The 27,910-nt window shown below is 42.6% G+C and overlaps 5 protein-coding genes across 5 annotated transcripts; 2 read left to right on the top strand and 3 right to left on the bottom strand.

The window, feature by feature from the left end:
- Positions 1 to 575: 575 nt before the first annotated feature.
- LOC147173289 (phosphatidylinositol 3-kinase regulatory subunit alpha-like) lies at positions 576 to 12,617 on the bottom strand. The gene is made up of 17 exons (XM_086075243.1): positions 12,323 to 12,617; positions 9,770 to 10,228; positions 9,363 to 9,492; positions 9,195 to 9,287; positions 8,105 to 8,176; positions 7,905 to 8,021; positions 6,933 to 7,134; positions 6,619 to 6,701; positions 4,854 to 4,971; positions 4,682 to 4,780; positions 3,680 to 3,860; positions 3,329 to 3,454; positions 3,109 to 3,251; positions 2,675 to 2,851; positions 2,479 to 2,553; positions 1,459 to 1,629; positions 576 to 1,361 (listed from the first exon to the last, which is right to left on the bottom strand). The coding sequence occupies exons 2-17, from the start codon at positions 9,959 to 9,961 to the stop codon at positions 1,172 to 1,174; spliced, it is 2,169 nt and encodes a 722-aa protein (XP_085931369.1). The 5' UTR covers positions 9,962 to 10,228; positions 12,323 to 12,617; the 3' UTR covers positions 576 to 1,171.
- A 455-nt stretch (positions 12,618 to 13,072) lies between these two features.
- shld3 (shieldin complex subunit 3) lies at positions 13,073 to 15,970 on the bottom strand. Its single transcript, XM_086075372.1, has 3 exons — positions 15,802 to 15,970; positions 14,881 to 15,369; positions 13,073 to 14,699 (listed from the first exon to the last, which is right to left on the bottom strand). The coding sequence occupies exons 2-3, from the start codon at positions 15,343 to 15,345 to the stop codon at positions 14,496 to 14,498; spliced, it is 669 nt and encodes a 222-aa protein (XP_085931498.1). The 5' UTR covers positions 15,346 to 15,369; positions 15,802 to 15,970; the 3' UTR covers positions 13,073 to 14,495.
- A 414-nt stretch (positions 15,971 to 16,384) lies between these two features.
- Positions 16,385 to 20,904, bottom strand: LOC147173287 (serine/threonine-protein phosphatase 2A catalytic subunit beta isoform). The gene is made up of 8 exons (XM_086075349.1): positions 20,476 to 20,904; positions 19,384 to 19,422; positions 19,118 to 19,288; positions 17,785 to 17,958; positions 17,612 to 17,701; positions 17,376 to 17,537; positions 17,102 to 17,220; positions 16,385 to 17,019 (listed from the first exon to the last, which is right to left on the bottom strand). Exons 1-8 carry the CDS (start codon positions 20,575 to 20,577, stop codon positions 16,947 to 16,949), a joined length of 930 nt encoding a protein of 309 aa, XP_085931475.1. The 5' UTR covers positions 20,578 to 20,904; the 3' UTR covers positions 16,385 to 16,946.
- A 368-nt stretch (positions 20,905 to 21,272) lies between these two features.
- On the top strand, positions 21,273 to 24,287 carry srp19 (signal recognition particle 19). Its single transcript, XM_086075382.1, has 5 exons — positions 21,273 to 21,478; positions 22,348 to 22,423; positions 22,526 to 22,597; positions 22,692 to 22,800; positions 23,856 to 24,287. The coding sequence occupies exons 1-5, from the start codon at positions 21,441 to 21,443 to the stop codon at positions 23,984 to 23,986; spliced, it is 426 nt and encodes a 141-aa protein (XP_085931508.1). The 5' UTR covers positions 21,273 to 21,440; the 3' UTR covers positions 23,987 to 24,287.
- Positions 24,288 to 24,512: 225 nt separating this feature from the next.
- Positions 24,513 to 26,818, top strand: rsph14 (radial spoke head 14 homolog). Its single transcript, XM_086075330.1, has 6 exons — positions 24,513 to 24,778; positions 25,215 to 25,317; positions 25,771 to 25,889; positions 25,967 to 26,198; positions 26,286 to 26,422; positions 26,493 to 26,818. Exons 1-6 carry the CDS (start codon positions 24,604 to 24,606, stop codon positions 26,762 to 26,764), a joined length of 1,038 nt encoding a protein of 345 aa, XP_085931456.1. The 5' UTR covers positions 24,513 to 24,603; the 3' UTR covers positions 26,765 to 26,818.
- Positions 26,819 to 27,910: the final 1,092 nt, after the last annotated feature.

Here is a 27,910-nt window from a genome sequence, read left to right as displayed (position 1 = left end):
GACAAGGTCAGACAGGAAACGGATGACATAATAAACATGAAAAGGAAATGATTAAAGGTGCATTGTGCCGTTTAAAAAAAATGGTTAAAATAAAGCTTTTTCTACATCATGCATGCTCCACCAATGTCCAGATGAGTACAAAGAGCCCCGACTGTTTTACTGTGACTGCACCGATCAGCTTTTATCTTCGCTTTATAGTCGAATGCAGACCCTGCACACTCTTTTCTTTGGGGAGGGGCGGAGTTTTTCTTACCTCATTTGAAGTCATGTCTTCGTTTGTCAACTGTGACTGTCGCTTTAAGATGGTGCGCGCGCACCGTGAATGAGCCTGACAGATGCTGCAGTTACGCTTTGGGCCAGAGGTGGCAGTCGTGAGTAAAACAGTGACAAACTGCACAAAGATCCTTTAAGATAAAAAAAGAAGTAAAGGACAAAACAAATGGAATAAAAATACTAGTATCGTGCAAAAACATAGAAGACAATAGTAAAGAATTACATCAAACAGGAACTAGATGAAAATCTAGAAAAAATAGTAACAAAAAGGGATGTGTAAAAAAAAAAACGATGCAACAGTGTCAAATTAAAGAACAACGTTTTTATTGATCCAAGTGCAGAAACAACTGTCAATTTTAAAGTGTTTTGTTTTGCATCATTTAAAAAAAAAAAAGCTTGAAGGAAAATACTGAAGTAATGTTGAAATGTTTTGTTTTTTCCTCTCCGACGGGAATGGAAAAAGGAAGCGACACAAGCACCTGAGTCCTGGAGAAAAGTCTTTGGAATGATGCGGTCCACATGTCACAGTGCAGCTTTGCCACTTTCAGTACCTTTTATTTTGAAAGTCAGCCGTGAGTGGAAGGAGGCGGGGTCCCGAGTGATTTCACAGCTTGCTCACAAAGAGCTGCAAACCAACCAGGAAGTAAGGAGGCTGTGTTGGGAATCGTTCCTAAAAAGTCCACGTAGGATCCCCCATATTGTGATTAGGGAATGATCGACTGTGTTCATCATTCTTTAAACACTATATAGGGATTACAAAATAAAACAGATTATGGGTCGTGAAAAATTGCAATGATTCGGGAATGAGTGCCTGATTCCGAACACACTGCAATTTGATGTAACGGGGCGAGTCGGACATGCTGGAACGAAGTGGGAAGAATCGCGGGAGTCGGACGGATCAGCGCCGCTGCTGGCCGTAGACGGGGAAGGCGAGCGTGACGTTGAGCGAGTCGTTGTGCTGCACCAGCGACGTGTGCTGGTAGTGCAGCACCAGCTCCTTCAGCGACGCGTACAGGTTGTACGGCTCGGCGAAACCGAAGCCCGTGCCCGTTTTGTTGATCACGCAGTGCTTCACTTCGCCTTCCACCCTGGATGAGAGGGAGGTACTGGGTGAGTTTTTTTGTGGGACGGTGTGTTGTGGACCAAAAATTAAAAAGTAGGAAATTGGAAGGAAGTATTGCGTACATGACGGAGCAGGCGTAGCATCCCGGCTTGCTGCTGTCTCGGACCAGGAAGGTTCCGTCCTTCTTCCCTCTCAGCAGCGACTCGGCTTGACCGCGGTTGATGTTGCCCAAACGCCAAAGACGCTCATCGTGGTGAGGGAGGTCCTCTTCGTCCTCCACCATGCTGTACTCGCTAGGGACCACCACCACCACCACCACACAGATAGCAAACAAATCAAGTCAGAGCGGTGCGTTCACGTGCGTCCCGTCAAACGCGGACTGACTCACGAGCATGAATGTGAATCACGTGACTGCCAGCAAAAGTCATGTGACGTCTTGTTGCATGTGATGTCACTTCCTGATGTTACGTTCCGTATGTCATGTGACTTCCTGCTGTGTGTGTCTTGTGTGATTTCCTGTCATGACTTTCTACTGTGTTATCAAATTGATCAGATTTCCTGTTGTTTCACTTCCTGGTGTTTTAATAATCGTTAGGAGCCACTTTTTTTTTTATTGAAAATTGTCCAAATTCTCTGATATCAGCATATCAACAGTAATTGTTCACTGATTTCTGTCGTCCTTCATGAAAGAAGACTACTATCTATGGTGTTTAATAAAAATAAGACTTTTGTAAATATCTGATGTTCTTTTGGAAAACAATGATCATCATTCCCCCCCCTTTAAAAAAAAAAATCAGTATACGAATACAAAGTATGAAATAACCACCAATCACTGGTTAATAAACAATAAAAAATGCCTTTGTAATACACTTTAATGCAAAATTAAAACGAATCAGATTAGGCGATTAATTGACTAATCAATAGCTGAATTGATTCTAAAAATATTCAAGTGTCATGCAACTTCCTATTTCCAGTTGTAACGTCTTCCTGTGTCACATGATTTCCTCTTGCGGGTCATGTGACTTCCTGGTGTGTCATCAACGTTGTGTAACTTGTAACTGTCGTATGCGTTTCAAGTAACTTCCTGGTGTGTGTTTGTCACGTGATTCCCGTTATGTCATGTTGCATGTGAGCGGACTTACTCCTCTGTGGTCTCGTTCTTGAGTCCGAGCCACTCGTTCAGTTTCCTCTGCCGGACCCCCTTCTGGGTCAACCACCTGCATACACACACATATATGTAGAAAAACACACACGCATGCATGCAGGTTAGCTTAGCACCACAACGCCATGTCGTCGTTGGTTGCGACGGCGACGGCGGCGGCGGCGGCGGCAGCGTACATGAGGTACAGGTCTCTGGTCTTGCGCAACTGGATGAGGTCCGGCTTGATGCTGTTCATCTTCTTGTCGATCTCGCGGTAGTCGGCGGCCTGCTTCTTCAGGTCCACCTCCAGGTGGCGCTTGCTGTCCACGATCTCGCTGATGCGCGAGCGTAACTTGTCGTAGTTCTCCATGATCCTGACGGGGCAGCACACAGAGATGACGAAGAGCAGGCGGACACCATGGAACAGTTCCATACTCTAGTTCAGGGGTTCAATAATTGAGCAAGGCTTGCTAGGACGCGTACGCTAGCTTACAATGTAGCAGCTATGCTAGCAGACACACTAAGAGCTTCATGCTTTGATCCCCACCAGCAAAAAAGGGGGGTTGCTCATCTTACGGGCCAGGTTTCCATGGCAACACCCCGGCTGGGGGTTGCCTCGGCAACAGCCTACCTCTGGATTTCCTTGTCGTTGCCCTCGCGGCGGAACTTTTCGATGTACTCCTTGCTGAAGCGATCCTGGGTCTGGCACTGCTCCTCGAAGATCTTGATGGTCTCGTTGAAGGCCTCGATGGCCGTGCGCTTCATCTGGATCTCCTGTGGACGGCGTCGAGGCGTCACTATCCAGACCTCCGCGAAACAGGAAGTCCCCATGTGTGTGCGCGTGTGTGTACCTGAGAAGTTCTGGTGTACTCTTCATAGAGCCTGTCGTACTCGCGGTTCTTCTCCTGGTACTGCAAGTGATACTCGTGGAGCTTCTTGCCCACCGCCTCAATGCTGTCCTCTTTCACTACCTGGTCCTGAAGAGGACACAAGATGGGTGTGAGTTCCAGGAGCGACTCGAGACAGATTTGAGTCTGCAATTTTGGGACTTACAAAAAAATAATGTTTAAAAATATTTGAAAGACTCGACTTGACTTGGACTTGAACAACTTGACTTGATGTTATTCTATTGTCATTTTCGGATCCTGTCCCATGCCTACAGTACTCAGGACTTATGATTTGCAAGCATGCGCCGAACGTACCTGCTGGTGCTTGGAGACCGGGTAGAGCAGCTTGACATCCAGCTTGGGGTTGTACTGCGCCAGGGACTCGTGCCGGTAGTGGTTAATGAGCTCCACCACCGAGCTGAACGTCAGCGGGTCTGAGAAGCCGTACTTGCCCTCGCGGTGGAAGATCTTGATCAGTTTGTTGTTGCCTCCCTTCCTGCGCACATACACACACACACACACACACACACACACACACATTCAGCCATTCAGACTATTACATCACCTCAGTAGCGATGACAATAATAAATAGGGATGGGCCGATTATCGGTGCAAATATTTGGCATTTTGTCAAATATCGCCGTTGGCCTTTTTTTACAAATCTGGTCAAACCGACAAAACTGGTATCTCACTGAGCGGTGAATGCTTAAGAACGTAGAAAATTTAGGGTTTTCATCAGGATTCGTGAGATGTTCACAGACAGTTTTTACTAGTCGCAAAGAACTTTCAAACATATTCAGACAATTTTTCACTGTTTGCAAAGATCTTTTGAAACCTTTTACAAACCCTGACCAAAGCTCCAAATTAGCTACCGTCACATGCATTTGTCACATAGTGAGATAAAGGGAACTTTTTATTTATGGATTTAAATTTCCACTGCATAAACAATGATGCACTCCCTACACTTTTTATTTAGAATTTTTATTTTTATTTTTTAAGAAATTATGTTGACATTTTGGAAAACTTTATTTACAGTAGAAAACATATTTTAAACAAAGATGTCAATTCATTATATGTTTAAAATTAAAAAAAAAAGTTATTTTTTAAATTCTGACGCTAATATTTTCTCTTTTACTGCAAATGAATATTGGATTGTTTTTATTTATTTATTTTTAATTCTGACGCTAATATTTTCTCTATTACTGCAAATGAATATCGGCTTAAAATATCGGTTATCAGTCTCCTTGATACTTGATAATCAGTATCGGTCTTGAAAAAAACATTCGGTCTATCACTAATGATGATGATGATGTTCACCTGAGCGTGAGCGTGTAATCCCCGTGCATCTTGGTGGAGGCATCGCGCACCAGGAAGGTACCGTCAGCCGTGTCCCGTAGCTTCTCGTTCACTTCCTCCCTGAAACGGGAAGCGGCGAATTAATGGACCTGTCTTTTGAGTCTGTGTGTGTGTTTATTGTGTTGTGCATTACCTGGAGATGTCGCCCCAGTACCACTCGGCGTCGTGCAGCGCGATGCTGTTGTTGAACGTGCATGCGGAGGCGGACGCCGAGGCCGGCGTGGACGGCTTGGCGGGTTTGGGAGGTAAAGCTGAAACGAAGATGGAGACGACACTCAAGTTCTTGTTTGTTGGTTAAACAGAAATTTGTGAGCTCGTAGCCTGAAAGGGGAAGTCAACATCTCAAGCCAAGTCAAGAACCACTGAAGAAAAGTCAGAACATTGACAAGAATCATAGTCAAGACAGATGAATGGACAAAAAAGAAACACTTAAAAAAAACTGACAAAAAACAAAACTACAGTATGTCAATAAGTAAGTTGAAAAGCAGTAGAACAAAGTCAAGAACTAAAATAAAAAATGCAGACAACAAAATAGTCAAGAACCAGAGACGAACTGATTCAAGAACCATATTAACAAATAGTGATGTCAAGAACTTACAAAAACAGTCCAGAACTAAACCACATCAAGGAACCATCAAGAATGTCAAGAAGGCAACAACAAGGGAAAAAAAGAATGATCAAAAACAAGTGGAAAATCTTGAGAGTCAAGAACCATGTCAAGAATCATATAAGAACCAGGGAATAACCAAGTCAAGAACCAACGTAAAAAAACAAAAAAAGTGATAAAGTCAAGAACCAAATCAGGGACCAAATCACGATCCAAGTCAAGACCCTATAAAGAACTAAATCAAGGACCAAGACAGGAATGGTCAAGACCCCCAGTCATGGACCACATCAAGAACTAAGTGAAAAAACAGCCAAGAACAACAAGAACCATTTCTAGAACCATTAGGGACCAAGCCCTGCCACGAATAGCCACAATCCGCGCATGATTAACGCCTTCAGAAAAAAGATTTCAATTTCCTACAGGTACCACAAGATGGCGACAAAGCACTCCTTTTCTATTAGAAAGGCTTAATCAAGCTCCTCCCCTCACTTCAACACAGTTCTTTGGTACCAAGGATGTAGTTTTGGTAGTGAGCCAAAGCACTACTTTTATGTAAAGCAGAGATTTTTGCTCAACAAAAACCAGCAAAGAGGTGAGCAACATAGTGTACAGTATCAAAAACCAAGAAGAAAAAAGGACGGAATACAGAAAAAAAGCAAACAAACGACCCAGAATGCTCTCGTCTGATCTTCGAGCAGTTAACTTTGCTCCTGCAGGACCAGGTGGCGTCCTACCTGGACTCTTCATGTTGATGTAACAGAGGATCAAGTCCCGGCCCCTGCGAGCCTCCCGGTGCTCCATGCGTGTTCGCCGCCGCCGTTGCTGCCGATGCCGTTCTTGGCGGCGAGCGTCCGCACGCTTTTGTCACAAGTTCCCGACTGCCACTTCCTGTCGGCGCGTCTGAGAGGCAGCCGAAAGGAGAGTGGCTTGGAGATGTGTGACATCACCGCTCACCCTCTACCAATCCCCAGGCAGCTGTGATATCGCCACGGCAACATCACCCCCTCTCTTCCCTAACCCCCCCACCCTCTGCTGCATCCTGGTGAAACAATGATGTAATCGTTTCAGAAGCGGCCAATTATTGACTCAGCGCTCCGTTTCTGGCGAACATGGCGCCACTCACGCTTCCTTATTGATTGATAGACAAGTGACATCACTGAATTGTCAGACTGTCTGAGTGACGCCGGTCAATCACATGACTGACAAACCAATGCATCTATGACACAAAGAGCTCTGAGTGACACTTTCAGCGTGTTAAGTGTGTTAGCAATTTAGCGTGTTAGCATGTTACCTGGAGCAGCCTGGTTTACATTGAGCTCAGTGCTGATCAGAACCTCCAAGACCTGGATCAGAGGGTCTGGACCTGACTCACACCTGAAAGCGCAATATGAAAAGTCACATTTCATTACTTTATTAAAACAAAACTAGCGCAACCATTTCTACGAATATTATGCAATGCATTCATTTTAGAGACTGTTCAGCGTCACATGTAAAAAATACTCGCTGTAGGGTTCAAAGTTGAACACCCTCACACTGAACTGGTTCAAAGCTACAAAGCTCAAAACAGGCGTGCGAGTATGTGAGTGTGTGTATACATGGACTAACCCTGCGCTGGTCTGTCTGAAAAGCAGCGGGCTGAAGGTCTCTGCGAGGCCTCGGACGCTGAGCTGGTTGCGGGCGGCGTGCACGCAGAGACGGGCAAGGTGTCGCACCACGCTGAGCAGAGTCAGGCCGTACTGGGTGGCGCATGTTGGAGAATTGGCCACGCCTAGAAGCACACGGGCGCACTCCTCGGGGTCTCGGACCTCTGAGGGTGGAGAACAGCAGCAGGATGAGAAGAAGAATCACGTCACACATGCACGATGAGAGTTAAGAACCAAAAAAAAAAAGCTAAATCCAAGAACCACACCAACAACCAAGCCAAGAAAAGAAACAAAATCAAAACACAAGAATTTAACCAAAAATAAATCAGGGTCTGTCTGAGTCAGGAACTGTGTCAAAAAATAACAAAAAAACAATTCAAGAACCACACCAAGAACCATGGCAAAAAAAAAGAAAAAAAAAAGTCAATAACCATGTCCAAAACCAAGACAAAAACTTAAGAATCAGACCCAAAAACAAGTCATGATCCAAGTCAAAAACCAAGTAATGACCAACAACCTGGTCAAAAACCAAGACCAAAAAATAAAAAAATTAATCAACCCCCAAGGGGGAAAAAAACAAGATCCACATCAAGAACTACAAATAAAAAATAAAGAACCACATAAAAAAAACAAAGAAGTTAAGAACCATGTAAAAAATCAATCAATAAATAACTTATTTAAGAACAAATTCAAAAGCAAAAAATAAGTCAACATCAAGTCAAGAAAAAAAAAGAAGGGAAATACAAAAAATAAATAAAAACAAGACAAAAAGTCTAGTCATCAAAAACAGGGGGGAAAAGGAAAAAAATAGTCAAGAACCAAGTCAGGTACCACATTATAAACAGTCAAGAAACAAAAAAATAAAATAAACGAATAAAAAAACAAACATGCGAGAGTTGAGTGTGACACCATCCCGCGGGCACTGACGACCCACCTTGCACGGCGTGGATCATGTCGGCCTGCAGCAAAGATGGCAAAACGGGCCCGGGAAGCTCCTGCAGGAAGCGAAGCACGCCGTCGCACAGGGCCGACACCTCCAACTGCTCCAGGTCTAAAAACACCAACACGCCCCAAGGTTACGAAAGGGAGCCCGATGTCAAAGCCTCCCGGCCGACGCTCGCGCATCTTCCTCACCGGCTTCGGCCAATTGCCTCGTATCCAAACTTCCTGCGCTCATGCCGCGGTACAAGCTAGGACTGTCCACACCTGCACACCAGAAAAGATTCATATTTGAACAATTATTTCATAATTAACCCATTATCTATTAAAATGCTCAATGTATCTGTAAAATTGTTTAACAATAAAATAATTTATTATCATTTGATTATTTAGAATTAGACTAGAATTAATTAACGCATTATCTTTTAATAAACATTAAATGAACAGTATGCATAAAGGTTTAATGCTGAAATTCACTCACACAACAATTATCATTATGTATATTATGTATTCATTTATTTACTTAACCGGTTCTTGATTTTTAAATTGATTAATTCTAAATGAGTAAAGGATTTTTTTTATTAAAATAATTTATTAATGTTATGTTAGTTATAATATATTTAGTTAAAAGTGAATAAACAGTATTTATTTTATATTAAATGAGTAGGTCAAATTGTTTACTTACAAATCAAATAACTCATTTTAATTATACTACTGATAATTTAATTATAGTTTTACCAATTATTTTGAAAAAAATAGCATATGCATAAACTAATTTTAATAGCAAAAATAATTAATGTTCTTATTTTTGGATTTATTATTCATTTAAGTATAATTGTTTAAAAAACAGTAAAATGTGTATTTTAATAAAATAATGTATTCCCTTGTTTTGATTCATATTTAATTAGTATCAATTAATTATTCAAATAAATGTCAAGTGCTTATTCAAAATAGTTTAATACATTTATTTTTTAAGATGATTTCAGTATTTACAATTAATTTATTAATTCATCAACTATCGTTTAAAATAAATACAAATGTGATCAAATAATTGAAATGGTGTCATATTGAACTAATTTAATTATAATAAATTAATCAATTAGCTATTAAAATACATGTAAATGTGTAGATTATTTTAATAAAAATAAATTTTTGATGACCAATTTTAAGGAAAATTTACTAAATTTCCATCACAAATGTTACAGTGCTCTGGCCAATATATGCTCAGCCAACCACAGGCCAGATTGAGAAAGTCCACCACCATCATGGCCGCCTGTGTGCGTACCTTTGCTCTCGATAGCCTCCATCAGTCTGCTGAGGAGGGGCGGGGCCGTGTCGGGCGGTCCAAAGTGTTCGGGAAGATCTGGCAGCGTGACGCCTGCAAGCGAACAACCAAACACGAGTCAGCGTCGGCATGGACGCGCGGCTTCGACTCCAACGCACACGCACACACCCTCAGACTCCGAGTCGGTTCTCATTGACGCGGCCGACGGCGGCCTGGGTGGTCGGGGCTTGGGCGTGGGCGGCGACATCCTCTTTCTGCCCACGAATTCCACATAGGTGCCCGGGAAATCGCCCTTTTCCTGTCAGTGGAGAGCGTTTAAAGTTATAAAATACTGGCCTCTGATTGGTCTATTGCTGTTAGCTCAAGTAGAGTAAAAACATTTGCCCTAGACTTTGATGGCATCTAATCGTCTGAATGTATGAAGCTCCAGCAGCCATGTTTTGTCCTGCTTTGCTGACTTCCGAGTAAAAGGCAGTCGTGAATAAATAACACCCGTCCTGTTTCGCCAATTTTTGAGCCAGTTGATACGTCCTCTTTACGTTCTGGTTACCATGGCGACGGCGATGGCGTCCTACCTGTGTGGTTTCATTGAAGCCGGGGAGCCATCCGATCTCGGAGGGTCGCTCCTCGGCCCCGGCACCACAGCCGAGCACCAATAGCGCCCCCTTGCTGACCAGCAGCATGTCGCCCACGTGCAGGTCGATGTCCTCCTCGCGCTCTTTCTTGTAGTCGTACAGCGCTCGGTACTGAAAGCCCTCCGACGCCATGATGGCAGCGGTGGCTATGGCTTGGCGAAGCGAGGAAGGGAACAAAAAAAAAAAAGGAAGTCCCTGAATGCAAATATAAAAATAGCTTTTGCCTGAGTGGAAGAGTTTAGCGCGGAGAACGGCGTGGGAGAAAATATGGCGTCTCCCCCGTCTCCATGTCCGCTAATGTCCTGTCATCCGTTGAGCGCCAGATGGCGAGTTAGGCCTCCGTTCATGAACAGAAGTCTCAGCTGAGGTGGAGGAGACATCGGGCGACGAGGGCTACACCTGCGACAAGACAGGAAGTCAGATCATGACAATGCTGTAATAACTAGGGCACGGCCGATAAGGATTTTTTTAGGCTAATGCCAATTCCCATATTTGGCAGAATAAAATCCCAATAACTGATTAATCAAATAAATAAAATTACTTCTTTTTTTGGTCCCTTAATGCTTATAATAATTAGGATATAAATTAAGTTGTGGTTTCTACCATACATCAGATTTTATTTTCCATTGGTTTAATGCTTATGGATGGACAGACTGGAATCAGTAAAAGGATAAATATTAGGGGTGTGCCAAAAAATGTATTCTCATTTAGTACGATTCAGAATTGATTTTATTAACATTATTTTATACTGTCTTGCCTTTGTCTGTGTGTGCCTTTATTTGGAGCGCTGTTCATGTTGTACTGAGGGGGAGTGTGGTTCCACGCAATCTAATACACTGTTAGGTTGTAGCCACATTAGAGAGTAGAAGGAAAAAGTCACGATCAAGTTGTTCCAGTAAAAGTTGTTTTTTTTCAGCGTGGAGCTGTTCTTTTGAGTGATAAAAGTGCCGCGAGTAGCGCGCTAACTAGCATTAGTGAGTCAGACTGGAGTAGATCATTACAATTCCTTGCACATCTATAGATTGAAGCAAAAATCATTGTCAATCAAATCATTTTGAATCAAAAATCCCTCTTAATCGAAAATCGATTCTGAATCGAATCGTGAGACATTCAAAGATTCCCACCCTTAATAAATATATGCAGTAAAGGTTAGCTCAGGAATCCCTCTATGACCGTTTATATTCATTCACTTGACCTGTAAACATATCCTTTCGAATGCTCACTTCCAGATACATATATTTTGCAAATGTATGCATAAACACTAGGGGTGGGAACCTCTGGGTACTTCATGATACGATATGTGATACAAGGTTCACGATAACGATTATCTTCTCACGAAATGACGATACCGCGATTATCGATTTATTGGTCGGGAAATAAATCCACGATAAAACTAATGAAGACATGAACTTTTTCAATGAGAAAATAGTTTGGTTTTGTACCATCACTGAAAAACAATATTAAAACTGGTGTCTTCTTCACAGTGAGTAATTTAAAAAAAGTTTGCTCAAGTTGAAATTAATTTGATCCTTTCCCCCCCAAATGTGGTAAAATGTATCAAGTCAATTTGGAATTTCCCAAATGAAATTGCAAATTGTAGGTAGTGATTTTCTAGTAATGGATTTTTTTTTCACTTGCGGCCAAAAGGGCCAGCAGCTTTCTGTGCCTCCTCCATTAAAAGCACACCACATGACCCAGATACAAATGTTCAAAATCCAGAAGCATTTGGATCATGAACACTGTGTTCAATGTTAGATGATTTATGAAGGTTGCCGCAATACCGGTTTGAAGCATCTCCAAAATAAATAAAAAAGGTTTCCCTCAAAGGGTATCATAAGGTCTCCACTTTGAAATTAAATTCGATTTTTTTAATACAGGGTTATAAAATACTAGATGAGGAATTATAGAGCATTGTTTCATCTCCATTAATAAAGGTTGAAAACCACACACACAAAATAATCTTTTTTACGCCCCTCCTCAGAATACATAATTCCTGCCTGCCGTTCCCACTTACGTACTATATATATATATTGAACAGTATATCAATTTTTTAGCTAAAAACGCGTACAACACAAAAAATATATATTTTTTAAAGAGTTAAGATCCAAAATAGTTTCTGAATTTTAAACAATGCTGATTTTAGCAGAGATAAGTATGCAGCTAAATTTTTTGTAATTGTAATAATCCCGAAATGCAAATAAATTCTATTTTTCATTATTCTTGGATTCTGGTCGCGAAAATTGTGACGTCACTCGTCAGCTGACCTACTTTGACGTGCACTAAATCGAACAAATGATTAACTATCTTTCTGATTGCTACGCGTCAAACACTCTAGTAGTGAGAGCGTGATCATTTGACCGTCCTAATCAACATTTCGACAGAAAACGGCGCAAAAGTGCAGAAAGGAGCGAGAACGGAGAAGAAATAGGAAACGGGAAACCACAATGCGTGTCTCTGTTAGCTTAGCCTTTTAGCTGCTGCCACTGTTCTCACCTTTTTAGTTCGCCAGCGAGCGTCGAACGGGACACAAAGTGGACCTCATGACGCGGCGGTGAGCGCAGAACTCGACAGAAAGTAATCCGAAAAAGGGAGATATCCTGTAAATAGGTTTATTCTGACTTGAAAATTGCTCGCTCGTGGTCCTTCCGACAGGATTTGGTAGACAGCTAGACAAGTCAAGTTAGCGCAGGTACAAAGTACATCCGGCTAGGACTATCACAATACAACTAAGTTTAACTAACAGAAACGAAATATAGGTTTAAATACGTTATACAACTTTATATGTATATATGTATTGAATAAATATATTACCCATTTATACAGATATATAGATTTATGTGTTTGTGTGTGAAAGAGAGGACGTACGAGTCGTGCGACACAACACACGGCTGTAAGTGACTGTAGTGACTTTCAAAATAAAACAACCACACTCGTGGGAGTCTTAATGCTCAGCCCTGTCGTCCAAACATAGCTGTTTTTCAATATTGGTCATTTTACAATATGCCACAAATATGTCCTTTATCACCAATTTGTTACGTATTCCCTCCGTGTTTAACGATAAGCGTGTTTTGGAAGACGTCGCAGTCATGTGTGGGAGGCTCGGCTCTGACGTCAGATCCGCTAGCCCAGATTTCTCCCGTCAAGCTTGAGGCTGCGTAGCAACAAAGGAGCGAGTGTGGGGGTGTCACGAAGACGCAACGGTCATGAGATAATGCCCTTGGGCTGATTTTCCTGAGCTAAGTGTACATTTGGATAAACCTTTATTTACACATACACATACACAAATAAAATAAATAAAATCAAGGTAAAAGGAAGTTTATGTGAAGACTTCTGGAAATATGTGTCCTTTTGCCGCAACGCTGTTACATAACAGTGGGGGTTTACATTAAAATTAAACCCATCCATAGTGTCTGCACCAATGATGTGGCAGCTAGGCTGGCCAACAATCCAGAAGCACTAATGCAGTCAATCGTGTTGAAGTCAGAAGGTATGCAGAGCTGCACTTTTAGCTAACAGGGTTAATAACATTAGTTTCTGATTGCTGCACTACTCACAAAAAATTGTGAAAATTCAGTTTCCGGGTGAAATTTCAAGATTGCCCGAAAACGTTCTTGTGACTTGCTGCATTCACCAACAATAATTCAATTGCGTTTCAATGGGCACAGCGTTAGCTTCCTTTTAATGATTCTTACTGGATTGTTCTGTGAATTTGACGCCAGAGCCAGCAGATGTTTGAGTTTGGCAATGTGTCCATTCGTCACGAAAATGCCTTCATTGTCTTGAGTGCTTGTTTTACACTCTCTGGATTCTATAAAAAGATCTCTATAAATTCTTGATCCTTGGGGTATTTGGATGTGAGCATGCCGGATTTATTAAGAAACGTGAAAATCGTTTTGTTTTTTTAAAAAAGTGTTTCTTATTTATTGTTAAAATATAAAATACATGGAAATTCACATGAAATTAAATTACAATGTAGCTGTTATGCTAGTGTACCATAAAACATGTTTTTTATTTTATTATGCGTGTGTTAAAAATGCATCGGAACCACTAACTGCGATTGGCTGGCAACCAGTTCAGGGTGTACCCCGCCTACTGCCCGGAGCCAGCTGGGATAGGCTCCAGTGCCCCCTGCGACTCTTGTGAGGACAAGCGGTTAAGAAAGTGGATGGATGGACGGAACCACTAATTTTACAATTTGACCAACAATTCCAGTAAAGATATGCCTTTAAATCAAGTAAAACTTTGGGACTCTAAGTTCAGTGAGCAAAGTATTAACTCTGTGGGTTTTGCTTCTTCTTTGGCTTTTTGTGTGACATATTCTAAAAGAGGGAACCACCTCGACAAGGGCTGCTGAGAGAAGACACACAGGAAGTGAAATCACATTCAAGTTTAACACAGTATAACTCCAGCCCAGCGTCACCACATCCTCCATTCATTACTTGCATAAGAGTGCTTATGTCAACAATTTCAAATCGCCTGTAAAGTTCATAAATAGTCCTAGTTTGACTCATTATTTCATTGTTTTCAAAACAACTCGGAAGTCGACTTGCGTTCCGAAATTTATTTTTTTGCGGTTCCAGTCTATCGCCACAGGATGCTGCATGTTGTACATCTCGAGTGCGAGTTTGGGTCGCCATGGCGATGAGCGGGCCGCGAGAAGTCATCGCTATAAGCTAAAGACGTCTCCGAGCTTGTGCACGCTCAGCCTGATGCTGCCCGACAACTGCAGATGCTTCTTCAGGAAGTGGCCCACCTGCTCCGAATATGCGACGTCGCAGAACACCCAGATCTCAGCCCGCTCACGCTGGATGTTGGCGTTGCATGTTGGCAAGCCAGCGCGCCGGGTGGCTCTGCTCAGAGCACGCCACACCTGCGGTGGGGAACGAGATGTATGATTAGTAAATATCAATGTGACCTTTATGGAAAAAGGATGTTTGTTATCAGGAGAAATAAAGCTAATCCCACGTGTTGAAAAAAAAGCATAATTTTTCTTGAATAATGTAATTAGCTTTTTCTAGAAGCTCACGGACTCACGTCAGCCATGTTTGTACCTGTTCGATGTCCCGTGCGGCTCCACAGTTGTGCTGACTGATGACCCACTTGGACCGCTGATACAGGTGCAACGTGTGTACGGACACAGTGCGTCGGAAGCGTTTGGAGAGCGATGGCAAGCGCTGACGCACACCTCTGGAAGCCCAAACACTCCAGGACCGTTTGACCGCCGCTGCTGCAATGGACACGCTCTTCTTTTCAGCAGTGGGCGGGTTTGTGGTTCCGGAGACGTTTTCTTTTAAAGCGTCTTGGCAACATTTTACATCCTCTGCGTTGATGACAGGGGCGCGTTTAGCCGGTCTGATGGGCGGGAGGCGTTGTGCTGACGAGTGCGAGAACCAAGGCGTGAAGACTGGAGGAGGCCGGCAGGGGAAAGGCTCCAGGAGCTTTTCCGTGGTTGCAATTAAATCACTTAGTCCATCAGAGCCTTCGAGTTGATGGTGAAGAACAACATCCTCCATCATCACGCCTCATCCTCATCATGTACACTGAATCAACAAAATGTTTAAGGGAAATGGTGAAGTTATTGTTGGCCCGGTTAGGCAAATATGAAACCTGATTGGTTGAAGTAATGGTCCCGTAACCAATGTAATTGACACAAACCAGCACTACTGATTCGGACAATTCTAGGCAGATTAGATTGTCCTGGCATGGCAACACACTGCTGAAATCTGATTTGGCAAAAAACAACAACAATCACGCTAAGCTCCTAAACAGTCTCTTCGAAATAGTAGCCGTTATCTACTGTACTATATGGAATGTTAGCTTTAGCTGTAGGTAGCCGAGCGAAGCTTACAAGCTAAACATCAAATCGTAATTGTCAGTACTGTACTTAGACGGCGGAAGCTAACAGTTAAACATGGGTATTAATTTAACTTGATCAACCTAATGAAGCATAAAGACAAAATTCAAGTACATACCTTCACGTTAGCCATCATGAAGTTGGCTGTTGCTAGCCAATGCCAACATCACGGAGTCTCTCGCGATATTTGAATCGAGACGCGGTGAGACTTTTGGCTTTCTCGACTGTCGTGTTTATGCTAGGTAGCCGAACAAATCTTGGAAAGAAACGTTAAAAGGTCGTTACTTCTCACTGCTCATGAGCCAGAAGCTAACAGATGAATGTGTTAATACACTAACGCAACTGTAATAATGATTACAGTAATTTACAGTGTAATCAATCAAAATCCTGACATCTCGGAGTCTCTCGCGATACTTGAATCAACCACGCAGCGATAGGCATCTACTGATCAGTAATGACGCACGTACAGTAAATTTGATTAATTTAAACGACTGCATATGCGGTCTTAACTACTTGTACTAATCCATACTTACACGCTAAAGTAAAATTAACCATTAAGTTATAGTTCAGTGAACAAATATATAAACTTTTCAACTGGTTGTTGGTCATAAGAGTATTTGGTTACCTTGGAAAATATATTTAAACGAATGTTAGTTTGAGCTAATAAAGGTTATTACAGTAAACAAAGACGCAGAGACTGCTGAGTTTGTCAACAGGACATTTTATTATTTGATAGTTGTGTGGTCTCAAATGACAATAATATAGTTGCTGACTTGATGAGCAGCGCTGCAGCTAAAACTCACAGCGGAACTACTTGAAGCAAATGGTATTTTTCTTTTAGTTGTCCTCTTCTTGTTCCAAACAGAAAAAAAAATCACATATGTGGCAACATGTGGTGAGATGTGATCAGACGGGCAGGGAGTTGATTTAAAAAAAAAAAAAAAAAAAGCATCAAGGGGGGAAAGGATCAGAATATGGCACATTTGGTCCACCTTGGAAGTTTTATTATGTCTTAAAAACATGTCATAAACAGAAAAAAAAAAGAAGTAACATCTTAGTTGCACGTGTAGCACAGCGTTAACGACAGCAGAGTGGAAACACGAGTTGGGGGCGGGGGGGTCGAGAACTGGGCAGGAGGGCGCGCTAACTTTAATTCGGAACGTGACTCGGGAACATGACTCAGCCAATTGCTTCTTTTCTCCTCGGTACAGTAATGAGGGTGCGGGGAGGAACTGGGCGACGAACGGGGACGGCGTCGAACATTCACAGGAAGTAGTCGGGAGTGCGTCTAGTCACATGGGGCTCGCCGCGGCGGGGAGCCGGGTCAAACTGAAGGCTGAGAATAACGAGACAGACGTGTGTTAATGTCTGGTTACACGGTTGACTGATTGACGAGCGGCGCTTTGTGACGGACTTACAAAGAGTACTTGAGGGTGTCATCCAGTTCCATGATGGCCGCCTGGTTCCCACAGCGGTAGCAGTAGTTGGGCGCGCTGAAGATGGTCACCACGTTCTTGTCGTGGCCCCAGTTGTAGCCCTGCACGCACAAGGAAAACTTAACACGTTGCATACGCCACACTCGGTCCCCTAGCAACAGGGGCGATTGCGAGCTCACGGTGCTCCATTGCCATGGAAACTGCACTTAAAGAAAACACACAAAAATAGATGTTTCAAGCCAGCCGGGCGGGTTACCTCCATGACCAGCTGATGGGCGCGTGACACCAGCGTCAGGCCGTTGGCGTGGTTGAAGGTTTCGGAGATGTCCTGGCCGAAGGTGTAGCCTGCACCTCGGGGGGAGATTCCCCAGCCGCCGCGGTCGTCGGGGTCCGACCACAGCAGGTCACACATGGGTCCCTGAGAGTCAGGGATGTCCATTAAGCACACTGACCCATTTCTAACATTCATGCAAATTTGGACCAAAAGCCCACCTCATGCGGGACTTCCTGCAGGCGGTCCAGAGCTCGTATATGGTCCAAGGTGTCTATGGACGGCGACAAGCCTCCATGGAGACAGAAGATCTACAAGAAAAACAAAAAGACTATGACAAATGTGAACCCCCCCCCCATGAGGTAGGGGGCGGGACACCAGCGACCACACCCACCTGTCCGTCGACCAGCGCGGTGAGCGGCAGGTAGTCAAACAGGTCTGTGAAGTACTTCCACACGTTGGCGTTGCCGTACTTCCTCAGGCACTCGTCATAGAAGCCGTACACTTGCGTGATCTGCCGGGACTCGTGGTTCCCTCGCAGGATGGTGATCCGCTCCTGGAAACGCACCTGAACGCACCACACCACACACTCCATTTAGACTCGCTTAACTTCTAAAAGGTCCATAATGCATATTTACCTACGCACTATAAATTGTTTATATTACTTTTATTCATACCTCTCATTTTTAATCATTGAACAAATATGACTTGTATCAAATTATTATTAACCACTGTTGTCATCGATTCCACTTTTCACAAAACTTCCCCTCTCTGAAATAAAGGCCCCAGCCATTTTTTCAGAAAACACACCCAAAAAAATTGAACAAAATACTGATTATATTTATTAGAATTAGGGTTAGAATTTAATGATGTATTCCACTAAGGATGTGGCCGATTTGAGCAGAGGTGGCCCACATCTTGATGAGATATTTAACACACACACAAAAAAAAATTTTTTGTCAGGGTATGACTGTAGGCATTATATTAGGAAAGTGACAACATATTACTGCATCATAATGACACTTTATCTTACCATCTCAATATTCTTGGACTTTTTTTCCTTCTTGCTCAAATTAGATTTCAATTTATTTTTCATTTGGTTCCTTCTCAATTTGGCTCATGTTTAATTTTACTTTGTTGGGTAATTTTATATTATTAATGCGCACAAATATTGCTGCTGCGATAATGTAATTCCCCTTACACGGTGAATTACATATTTACAGACTAGTGATATATATATATATATATATATATATATATATATATATATATATATATATATATATATATATATATATATATATATATATATATATATATATATATATATATATATATAAATATAAAGGCGACACATTAATGTTAGGCTTCTGTATAAAAAAATGAATAAATTAAAAAAAAAGGGGGGCCAAAATTTATTATTTCAAATCTTTTCCCGCTATTAAATATGACCAATAACCTCTATAACTCAATTGAGGGGATGTAAAAATAAACCACAAACAAACAGAGTTCAGCTGTTCGAGTAGGCTTTGAGCTATTTTTGCAGCCACAGGACAAATCTTGATCCACACGGATGCTCCCACGGCATCAGAAGGGTCACTTCGATGGTGAAAAAAGTTTTGAAATGACTTCTCTTGGTCTCATTGTTTTTATATCACCAAAAAAGCTGCCATTTGAACAGGGGTGGGGGGTGTAGACTTTTTATGAGGAAAAGTCTGGTGGCGGACCTTTAGCGTGACGAGCAGCGTGACCGTCTCCACCGAGTAGTAGCCTCTGTCCACGTAGTCGCCCATGAACAGGTAGTTAGTGTCGGGGGACTTGCCGCCGATCTTAAAGAGCTCCATCAGGTCGTGGAACTGGCCGTGCACGTCGCCGCACACCGTCACCGGGCATCGCACCTGAAGGCAACACACCAATCCCTCGGTCAATTAAGTCGCGAGATGTTTACTGCTCGGCTATGAACGTAAACAAAATGCATGCTGGGAAGTCTCACCTCCTGGACGTTGGACTCCTTGGTCAGAATCTCCTTGGCCTGAAAAGGGGGAAGTTTTAAAGTCATGAGACATATTGTGTAAAAAAAGAAAAAGAAAAATGTGTGCGCTATAAAGTAATAAATAGACAGGCTGCCATGTGAGTGTTCATGTGATCTCCAAGCATCACACACATCCAGCACAAGACTTCTGTTGGAACCTTTTCTGTTTCCTTTGTTACAATTCATAATGAATGATTTGATGCATGTAAAGCACAAGATTTCCTATGAAAGGTAACATGGCTGTAGCGTATTGAGGACAATCTTTGTTTGGTTTCTTTCTGGGGGTAAATGAAAGACATCGAATGAATGAGAATGTACAGTAAAATCATCTAACAAAAACAATATGAAGCAAGTTTACTGTGGTTCAACACGTTATTTAAAAATATAGTGACGTCACATGATCAGCCACCTGAAAAAGAACGACGCTGTCGGTAATGTTGATTCTTAATTCAGCTACACATTGTATACATGACACCTACATTTAAATAAATGGAGTTTGATGTTTGTTTGTACGTCTCATCATTCATTTTATAAATATATACAATCCGCTATAACGTTTCTTAATGAGCCTTGTCAGCTTTATGCAATAAAGCATGATCGATAAGGGCAGGGCGCGGTACACACCACCATAAATGTACGCATACATGATACAAATCCACCGTATATTTAACTGTTAACGTTCTAGAACTTAAGCAAGAGATTTAAAATCACATCTGAAACATTTGTCGAGTTAGGACTTAAAAGCGTAATGCGAGCAGTAAAACCGGCTCCGTCTATTTATTGGGCGAGGACAAATTACGCCAAATTGTGAACCTCTGATATCCAGAGACGACGATTAACGGCACAACAATAAACAAACGTTGTGAAACTGAAATGTCTTTCAACATGTTCGATTACGGTCGGGCGTTGGGAAGTGATGGGAGCCCGGTTGATTTTAACCGCTAGCAACCACCGCACACCAGAAAATAGTCGGAGCCAATTTCGCAATGTAGGCCGAACGCGAGGCCGGCGGAATGTTAACTGAAATGTACGAAATTTCCCAGCCAAACTCACCTTCTCACAGAGCGTCCTCACTTGATTTTCCGAAAGCTGCTTGCACTCATTTAGTTGTTCAATCCATTGGTCTAACTCCTTCGTAAAAGATTTGTCTTCCATGATAGCCGCAGTAGCTCCGCTTAATTAGCTGCGTTAGCTACCTTGAAAAAAAATAGGCCTGTTTCGACGCTAGCTGCGTTAGCCTTTAGCTCGCCGTATTGTTAACTCGAACCAGTCCCGACAAACCGGTCACCAAATCAATTATTTCACCGACAACTAGCGAGCCGTTCGGTCGAAATTGATCATGATAAACTACCCAGGATGAATTACATGCGAAGCGAGATAGATTATATCGCCCGGGGGGAGTGAGGAGGTCAGAAAGTCCCCGTTGCGGCAGACCGTAGCGGCAGAAGGCAGCGGCTAGCCGATGTGCTAAAAGGGCTAGCTACAATAACATCCGGGCATTTCAGCAGCCGCCGCGGGCGGCGCACAAGCGACTCCGCGTGGAGGGACGGTGAACTGCAAGGCATTGCAATTGGCCCTTCTTTTTTTTTAAAGTTAATTTTATTGAATCAATTAACAAACAGCACAACATCTTAAACATTAAAATGTAAAAGATTTGTTTTATATATTTTCGTGTAAAGACAACTGTCTATTACAGATCAAAAATCCTGAACCAGCTGATGTTATTCTTGTATGTACATCGTAATTATGCGAATGCAATTACGTAATTCACGGCGGGAAAAAAGAAAAGAAAAAAGAAAGGGGTACGTTTAATGAATCAAATATCTCCCACCGGAAGTGAACGGGTCGGGCGGAGCTAAAAGCGAAGCACACTCTCCAGTCTCCACAGTCGGTGAAAGATTGTGCGTAAAGAAGCGACGATTACGAATGTGTTTTTCACGGTAATAATAGAATCGTGCTTTGCACTTTGCTTTTATTGGACATCCAGGACTGCGAAGGTGGCAACACGCTCGCCGAACATGGCACACTTAACCGTCGACCCCGCCGACAAGGAACGGTGAGATGTTATAGCTAGCAAGGCTAAAGCTAACTGTGATTAACACCGACATAAATTTAACTATTACAAATTATGTTATCATAGCGCGCTTATCGCTGAATGTATGCACTAATGTTTATACTAGTTAGTTGTAAATGTACGTGAGATCCATTCGTGGCTCGAATTGAAATTGCGTTGCAGTGTTGAAGTTTGTCCCTATTTCATACCCGTTTAATGCGGCTGTCTAGCATGACGTGGTCAAGAAGATTCTTGTGAAACTTCTAAATTGGCCACTCTTTAGAGTCCAAGTTACTTAAAAAAAATAAAAATGTAATGATATAACTTTTAAACCATTGTCCTTTAAATGTAGCCTTAAACTACATTGAGGCTAACCATGTTAGTGATAACACTGTGTGTGTTGTTAATACAAATGGCAGTTTACTAAGCAAATAATGTGTTGCAGTTGCAGATGTGGTTAATTGGTCATCGATCTATTAAATTAAATTTTAACAGAACACAACAATTTTGTTTGTTGGATAATAACCTGCTCAAAGTTAGTGTTTGACTTTTTTGCTAGTTAGTGCTATATTAGCTGTTGGTGTTTTGTGAGCAGTTCATACTAGTTTAGCAGGCAATTTCTACCAGACTTCTTGGATGTTGATGGTTTCAGTAAACACCGAAATGTGTAAGGGTTTTGTGAGAACCCAATAACTCGCATGCAATCACATGAACGTTTTGAATACCTGTTGAAAAATCTACTTGAATACAGAAACAACATTTGGATTAAATTGCAAATCACCACTGACATTTACTGTACAGTTATGTCATATTTTGTTATGTTTAGTGTTTGTTTAACAGGTTACAATATTTGTTTTGTGTGTTTGACCCAGGTTCATCTGCGTTTATCCCATCTACATCAACAGTAAGAAGACTCTGGCTGAAGGACGAAGAATCCCTTCTGAGAAGGTGACAAACTGGCACCATTCATATATTTAAATAAGAGTTAAATGTCAAACGTGCCTTTTTGTTTTCTTCGTTGTATGATGTAAAATGGACGTTTGCATGCAGGCAGTGGAGAACCCTTCGTGCGCAGAGATCCGCGACGTCCTGACCGCCGCTGGCGTGAACGTCCTGGTGGAGGTGACAATTTGGCTGTACCTCCTCTTGTGATGTTCTTTGGGCAGGAAGTCATCTCCTGATGGGAATGTTAACTATTTTGTCGTTCTGTGTCCAGAACAAAATGCACCCCAGAGAGTGGAATCGCGATGTACAATTTAAAGGTCGAGTCAGAGTTCAGCTGAAGCAGACGGACGGCACCTTGTGTCACAATAAGTTCTCCTCGCGTAAGTAAACCACATGGGAAGTGTACGGGTATTGTTTGGCAACATGGATATGAGCAGCACCTGTCACAGCCAAAATCCAGTCTGGAATCAGAGGCAGAACTAATGCCATGAATCGGACGACAGGCAGATTTGTAACCTGAGCCAGGACTATAAGCAGAAGTAAAACCTAATATTGTATCAAAACCATGAATAAAATTAGATGCACATTTAAAACCAGGACTACAATCAGAAACGGACTTAAAGCCGTAACAAAAACAAACTTGTAACCAGAGATCGGTCTAGAACCAGAATCAAGACGAGAAGTAAAACTAGAATCAGGGCTAGAACAAGAAGTAAAACCACTACCGTAATCAATACCAAGACCCGAACCTGAAATAAAACCATGACTAGAACCACAGTCAAAAGCAGAACCATGACTAGAACCAGCAGTAGAGATAAAATCGGAACCAAACCTAAAACCAGGCCAAGAACTAGAATAAAAAAGCATAACCAGGACAATAATCTGAATTAAAGCCAGAGGTAAAACTAAAAGTAGGATTAGAACCAGAATTAAAGGACAAGGACCAAGTTCTAAACCAGAAACTGGATTAGAACCAGAAACACAATCAATCAAATCCAGATCCATAGCAACCAGATTCCAAACCATAAGTAGAAACACAGTTTGGACTTGTTCTAAAACCGGAAGTAAAACCAAAGCCAGAAGCAGAATTATAACCAGAACTGAAAGTATTACCTGAAGCAGTAATACAATCTGTATTTAGATCTATGACTGGAATTGGAACCAGAACCAAAAGTAGAATCAATTAAAGGAACCAGAAGAATGCCCTTCATAGTAGCAGTCGTAAGAAAGGATCGCTACCTTAATGCTAAAATATAACGTGAAACGCTATAGACAGACCAATGAAAGTTCGCATAGATGTACGGTCATTATTATCTTCAAATAACTGGAGAAACACATACAAATTGAGCATACTACAATAACAGGCAGATAGTCGCTCTTTGTAATGGAAACAACAAATGTATGCAGTGTGATTCCATGTTTGTGGTCGTTCCAGGGAAGGATGTGATGTTGTACGTGTCCGAAATGATCCCCAAGCTGAAGAGTCGCACGCAAAAGAGCGGCGGAGGCGAGAGCAGCTCACAGCAGAGCGATGGTGGGAAAAAGACAAAGAAGAAGAAGAAGTGAAGCCTCCTCACCTGTTCAGACTTAAACATTTGTTTTGTTTTTGCCAAGATCTCTTCAAACATTGTTTTATTTTGGAAACTTTTGCAACGCCTGCAAAAGCAGGGCACACCTTCCTGCCTCAGAACTTTGATGGTTTGCTTTTAAACGGAAAGAAACAGGAGATCTGCAGATTTTTGTTGAGAGGAAAAGATGAACTCAATATTTATTTGGTTCATTTTTTTAAAGTATCAAATAAAATAAAATAAAAAAAAGTATACATCACTTGTACAAAATAAAACAAACTTTATGAGGTGTTTTCATATCGTGTTTCATAGCATCAATTTATTATTCAAAAATGACCAGAAAAGATCTCACAAACATGGTGACACCAGCTTCAAAACATTAATGTATTTATGTATAGATAGCAAAAATATATATTTTTATTGAACGATACAGAATGTGTCCGTTCTGAACGTCTCCCGGCCTCGTGGGATGTTTACACCCGTTCCTAAGCAACGGTTGCCAAGTGAGCAGTCAATTTACGCCAAAGGCAACAGAGTGACGTCACTAGTCCACCGCCAGCAGTTGTGCCAGAAGCAGTTGGAGCGGCTCCGTAGTTGGATCGCCAAAGTCAAGAGATGACGGGTGTACACCTCGACCCGAGCCGGGCTCCCGTTGCCTTCGGGCGGCTGGCCATCCCGGAGCTGTTCGCCCAGCTGGAGGAGCCCGATGCCGCCAGGAGGCTGCGTGCCCTCGCGTCCCTCTGCGACCTCACACACGACCCGGAGCGACTTTACCAGGTGGTCAGTGAAGGTGAATCTAAATCAAAATGTACTCTTATGCCGCTTTTAGCCGGCTTGTAAATTGAACGTTGTTGCAACACGGTTAGCGCGTCCGCCATGTTGCATGTGTCAGCTCTACCCTTAAACTTGAAAGGGCTGAACTACGTAAAGCAATTCAGTACTCAAATTTAAGATCTCTCATTTACCCAATCACACACTCACCAACATATTTGGGAAGCATAAAGACACAAAACAACGTTTAATCGGATTATTATAAAAGTGTACACTCTTAAAAAAAAAGAAAGAAAAAAAATGGCTCAACAAAGAAAAGTCTTGTTTAAATATTCATGCAAATTGCTACATTCATTCATGTTATGGTGAGCCAACATATGGCTCATATACTATGTAGTTGGACATGGGTTTTCTGAATAAAGAGTGCTAACGTTTACATTTAATTGGTTATGGAGGTTTTCTGGACCAGTTGGAGGTTCTGTTGAAGGATGAGGATGCAGCAGTGAGGACCAGAACCTGCGAGTTGCTGCATCTTATCACCAGCCACAACATTGCAAGGTAAACATTAAGTTGAAAAAGATTCAGAATAGGATAAGTATGGAAATGAATATTTAAAAAAATATAGGTGTTTTTGTGTGATAGACTAATGTAAAAAAAAAAAAAAAAAAATTGAGAGATTTTATTAGATTATGGTACTGATTGACATATTTTATCGACTTCTAAAACAAATTAGCATGCAGAAACACCTTCCATCCAGCAGGGGTTGCTATAATCAAATGCAGTGCTTCCTTGAGCTATTTACTCAATTGATCAACCAATAGATGCCTCAAGATGGCAGTAAAGCGCACTTTTGTCTAAATAAAGCTCCTCAACTCACTTCGTGTCAGTAATTACACTTTATAAAACGACTTCATTTCTTTACAGTCTCTTTCATTATGTTTTTAAACATTACGGTGCTGTTTTTCTAGACAAACATGCTAATAAGCTAAGCTAACTTGCGTTCCTCCCCAGGCAAGCCCTTCTGTGCTCGCCCCTCCTGGCCCGTCTGTCTCAACTGCTGGACGACCCGTCCCCACTCTGCAGAACGCGTGCCCACCGCGTGATGAACAGCCTGGCACTGCTGCCCGCAGGTAGACAGGCACACCTTGATGACATCACACACAGTAAATATGTGAATATTTATTTATTTAAATTTTACGTCTGGTAGGCGCAAAAGCTTTGCAGGCTCTGGTTCCCAAGCTGATGCTGAAGCTGGAGGACCAGAAGGAGGAGAAGGAGGAGGAGGTGCAGGCCCTGCTGCTGTCCACGCTCAGCTGCTGTTCGCGTTTGGACGCCGGTCCGGCCCTGTCCCACCGCGGCGTCATCCTCATCGGACGCAAGCTGTCGCACGCCTGCTCCAACATCCGGAGGGAGGCGGCGGGAGCCATGATGGCACTCAGGTCGGGACTCCGGCATCTCTTTATGTTGTTATAGAGGTGAAATGCATCATGGGTGATGGAGTTACAACTATTTGTGTGCTGATATAGTGTCCCGGTGGAAGGCAAGCGTCAGGTGTGCGAGGCGGCAGTACTTCCCGTCCTGGCAGACCTCCTTCGGGACCAGGATGTGGATGTGCAGGCCAACGCCGCGGGCGCTATCATGAACACGGTGGTTATCACTACAGGTGATGTCTGCACAATGATGTGACCCTTGCCCCATCCCGACCAATCAGCAGCCTCTTGTTTGTCCTGTAGGTAAGCATCAGTGTTTGGAGCTGGACGTCCTCCCGGTCCTGCTGCAGCTTCTCTCAGAACGCAAACAGGATGTGGAAGAGGAGCAGAGGAGGAAGGCGTTGGTCCTGTATTCGCTAAGAGCTCTCACCTCATTGGCCGAGGCTCCCGAGGGGCGTCGCCGCCTGCTGTTGCAGCTCCCCCTGCTGGTGGGGAGGAGCGAGCCCCCCGAGGATGATGCCGACATTCGTCGTGCCGCTCGGACGGCAGTCAACGTTGTCACTTGGACGCCGTGATGAAGCCGGGCTAACCTCTTTACACTTCTTCAATAAAATTACTGAAATACATGATTTGATCATCGCTATTGCTAACATGCTAACATAGCTTATGTCACTAAGCTAATGTTAGCGGCTGTTGTGGTGTTTTTCATATTGCCATACTGCTGATGCTAACACGTTTATGTCACCAGTTGTCATGTTTTGGGTTCTGTTTTCCTTGTGTGTCTCCCTTGGTCTTGTTTAAGTGTGATCCTGCCCTTCCTCGTGTGATCCAATCAGTGCCGGCCTCAGCCACTTGTGTCTTGCCCCAGGTGTGTCTTGTTGTGTCGTTAGTGTCTGTCATGTTTTGGGTTCTGTTTTCCTTGTGTGTCTCCCTTGGTCTTGTTTAAGTGTGATCCTGCCCTTCCTCGTGTGATCCAATCAGTGCCCACAGACACTAACGACACAACAAGACACACCTGGGGCAAGACACAAGTGGCTGAGGGCACTGATTGGATCACACGAGGAAGGGCAGGATCACACTTAAACAAGACCAAGGGAGACACACAAGGAAAACAGAACCCAAAACATGACACCAGCTCGCTTACAGTTGGCTGCCAGTTTGTAACGATCTTTATGTTGCTATAGAAACAATATGGAGGTGTACAGGGGCAACATACTTTCATACTTTGATTGGCCCAAATGCAAACGTGCTAACGTTAGTTAGCCAGTTAGCTAGTGTTAAAACACACACGCACATACATTGAACCACAGCATACTTGTAATTTTGCAGATTGTTTCTGGAACATATCCTCAGTAATTTACTGAAAAACAAATTTTTTCTGTTTTTGTACACAATAGTTACTGCTTGGCGCCATCTTGTGGCGTGTTAGTACCAAGGAACTATCAGTTGGAGCTTGCTTCATTTAGCTGTATGCAACACAACATAAATACAGCCAAGTCAAGTCATCTTTATTTATATAGATACACATTTATATGTTATTGACCTTAATATTACCGTGGAAATACAAAATGTGGAGAAAACGACAATAGGAGTCACCTAATAGACTGTGGTGATGCCTTCAAGGACCATTTGAGTCTAGATGGCTTTTGAATGACTGACCTGCTGCGCTCAATAGACGCTCATTCAGGTCAGTGAACTGACTCATTCAATTATATCTGTAG

Source organism: Leptonotus elevatus, chromosome 5 (genome assembly GCF_054856555.1).
Source record: "Leptonotus elevatus isolate MCC_2025b chromosome 5, RoL_Lele_1.0, whole genome shotgun sequence".
Taxonomy (NCBI): domain Eukaryota; kingdom Metazoa; phylum Chordata; class Actinopteri; order Syngnathiformes; family Syngnathidae; genus Leptonotus; species Leptonotus elevatus.
This window is presented reverse-complemented; position numbering and strand designations above follow the sequence as displayed.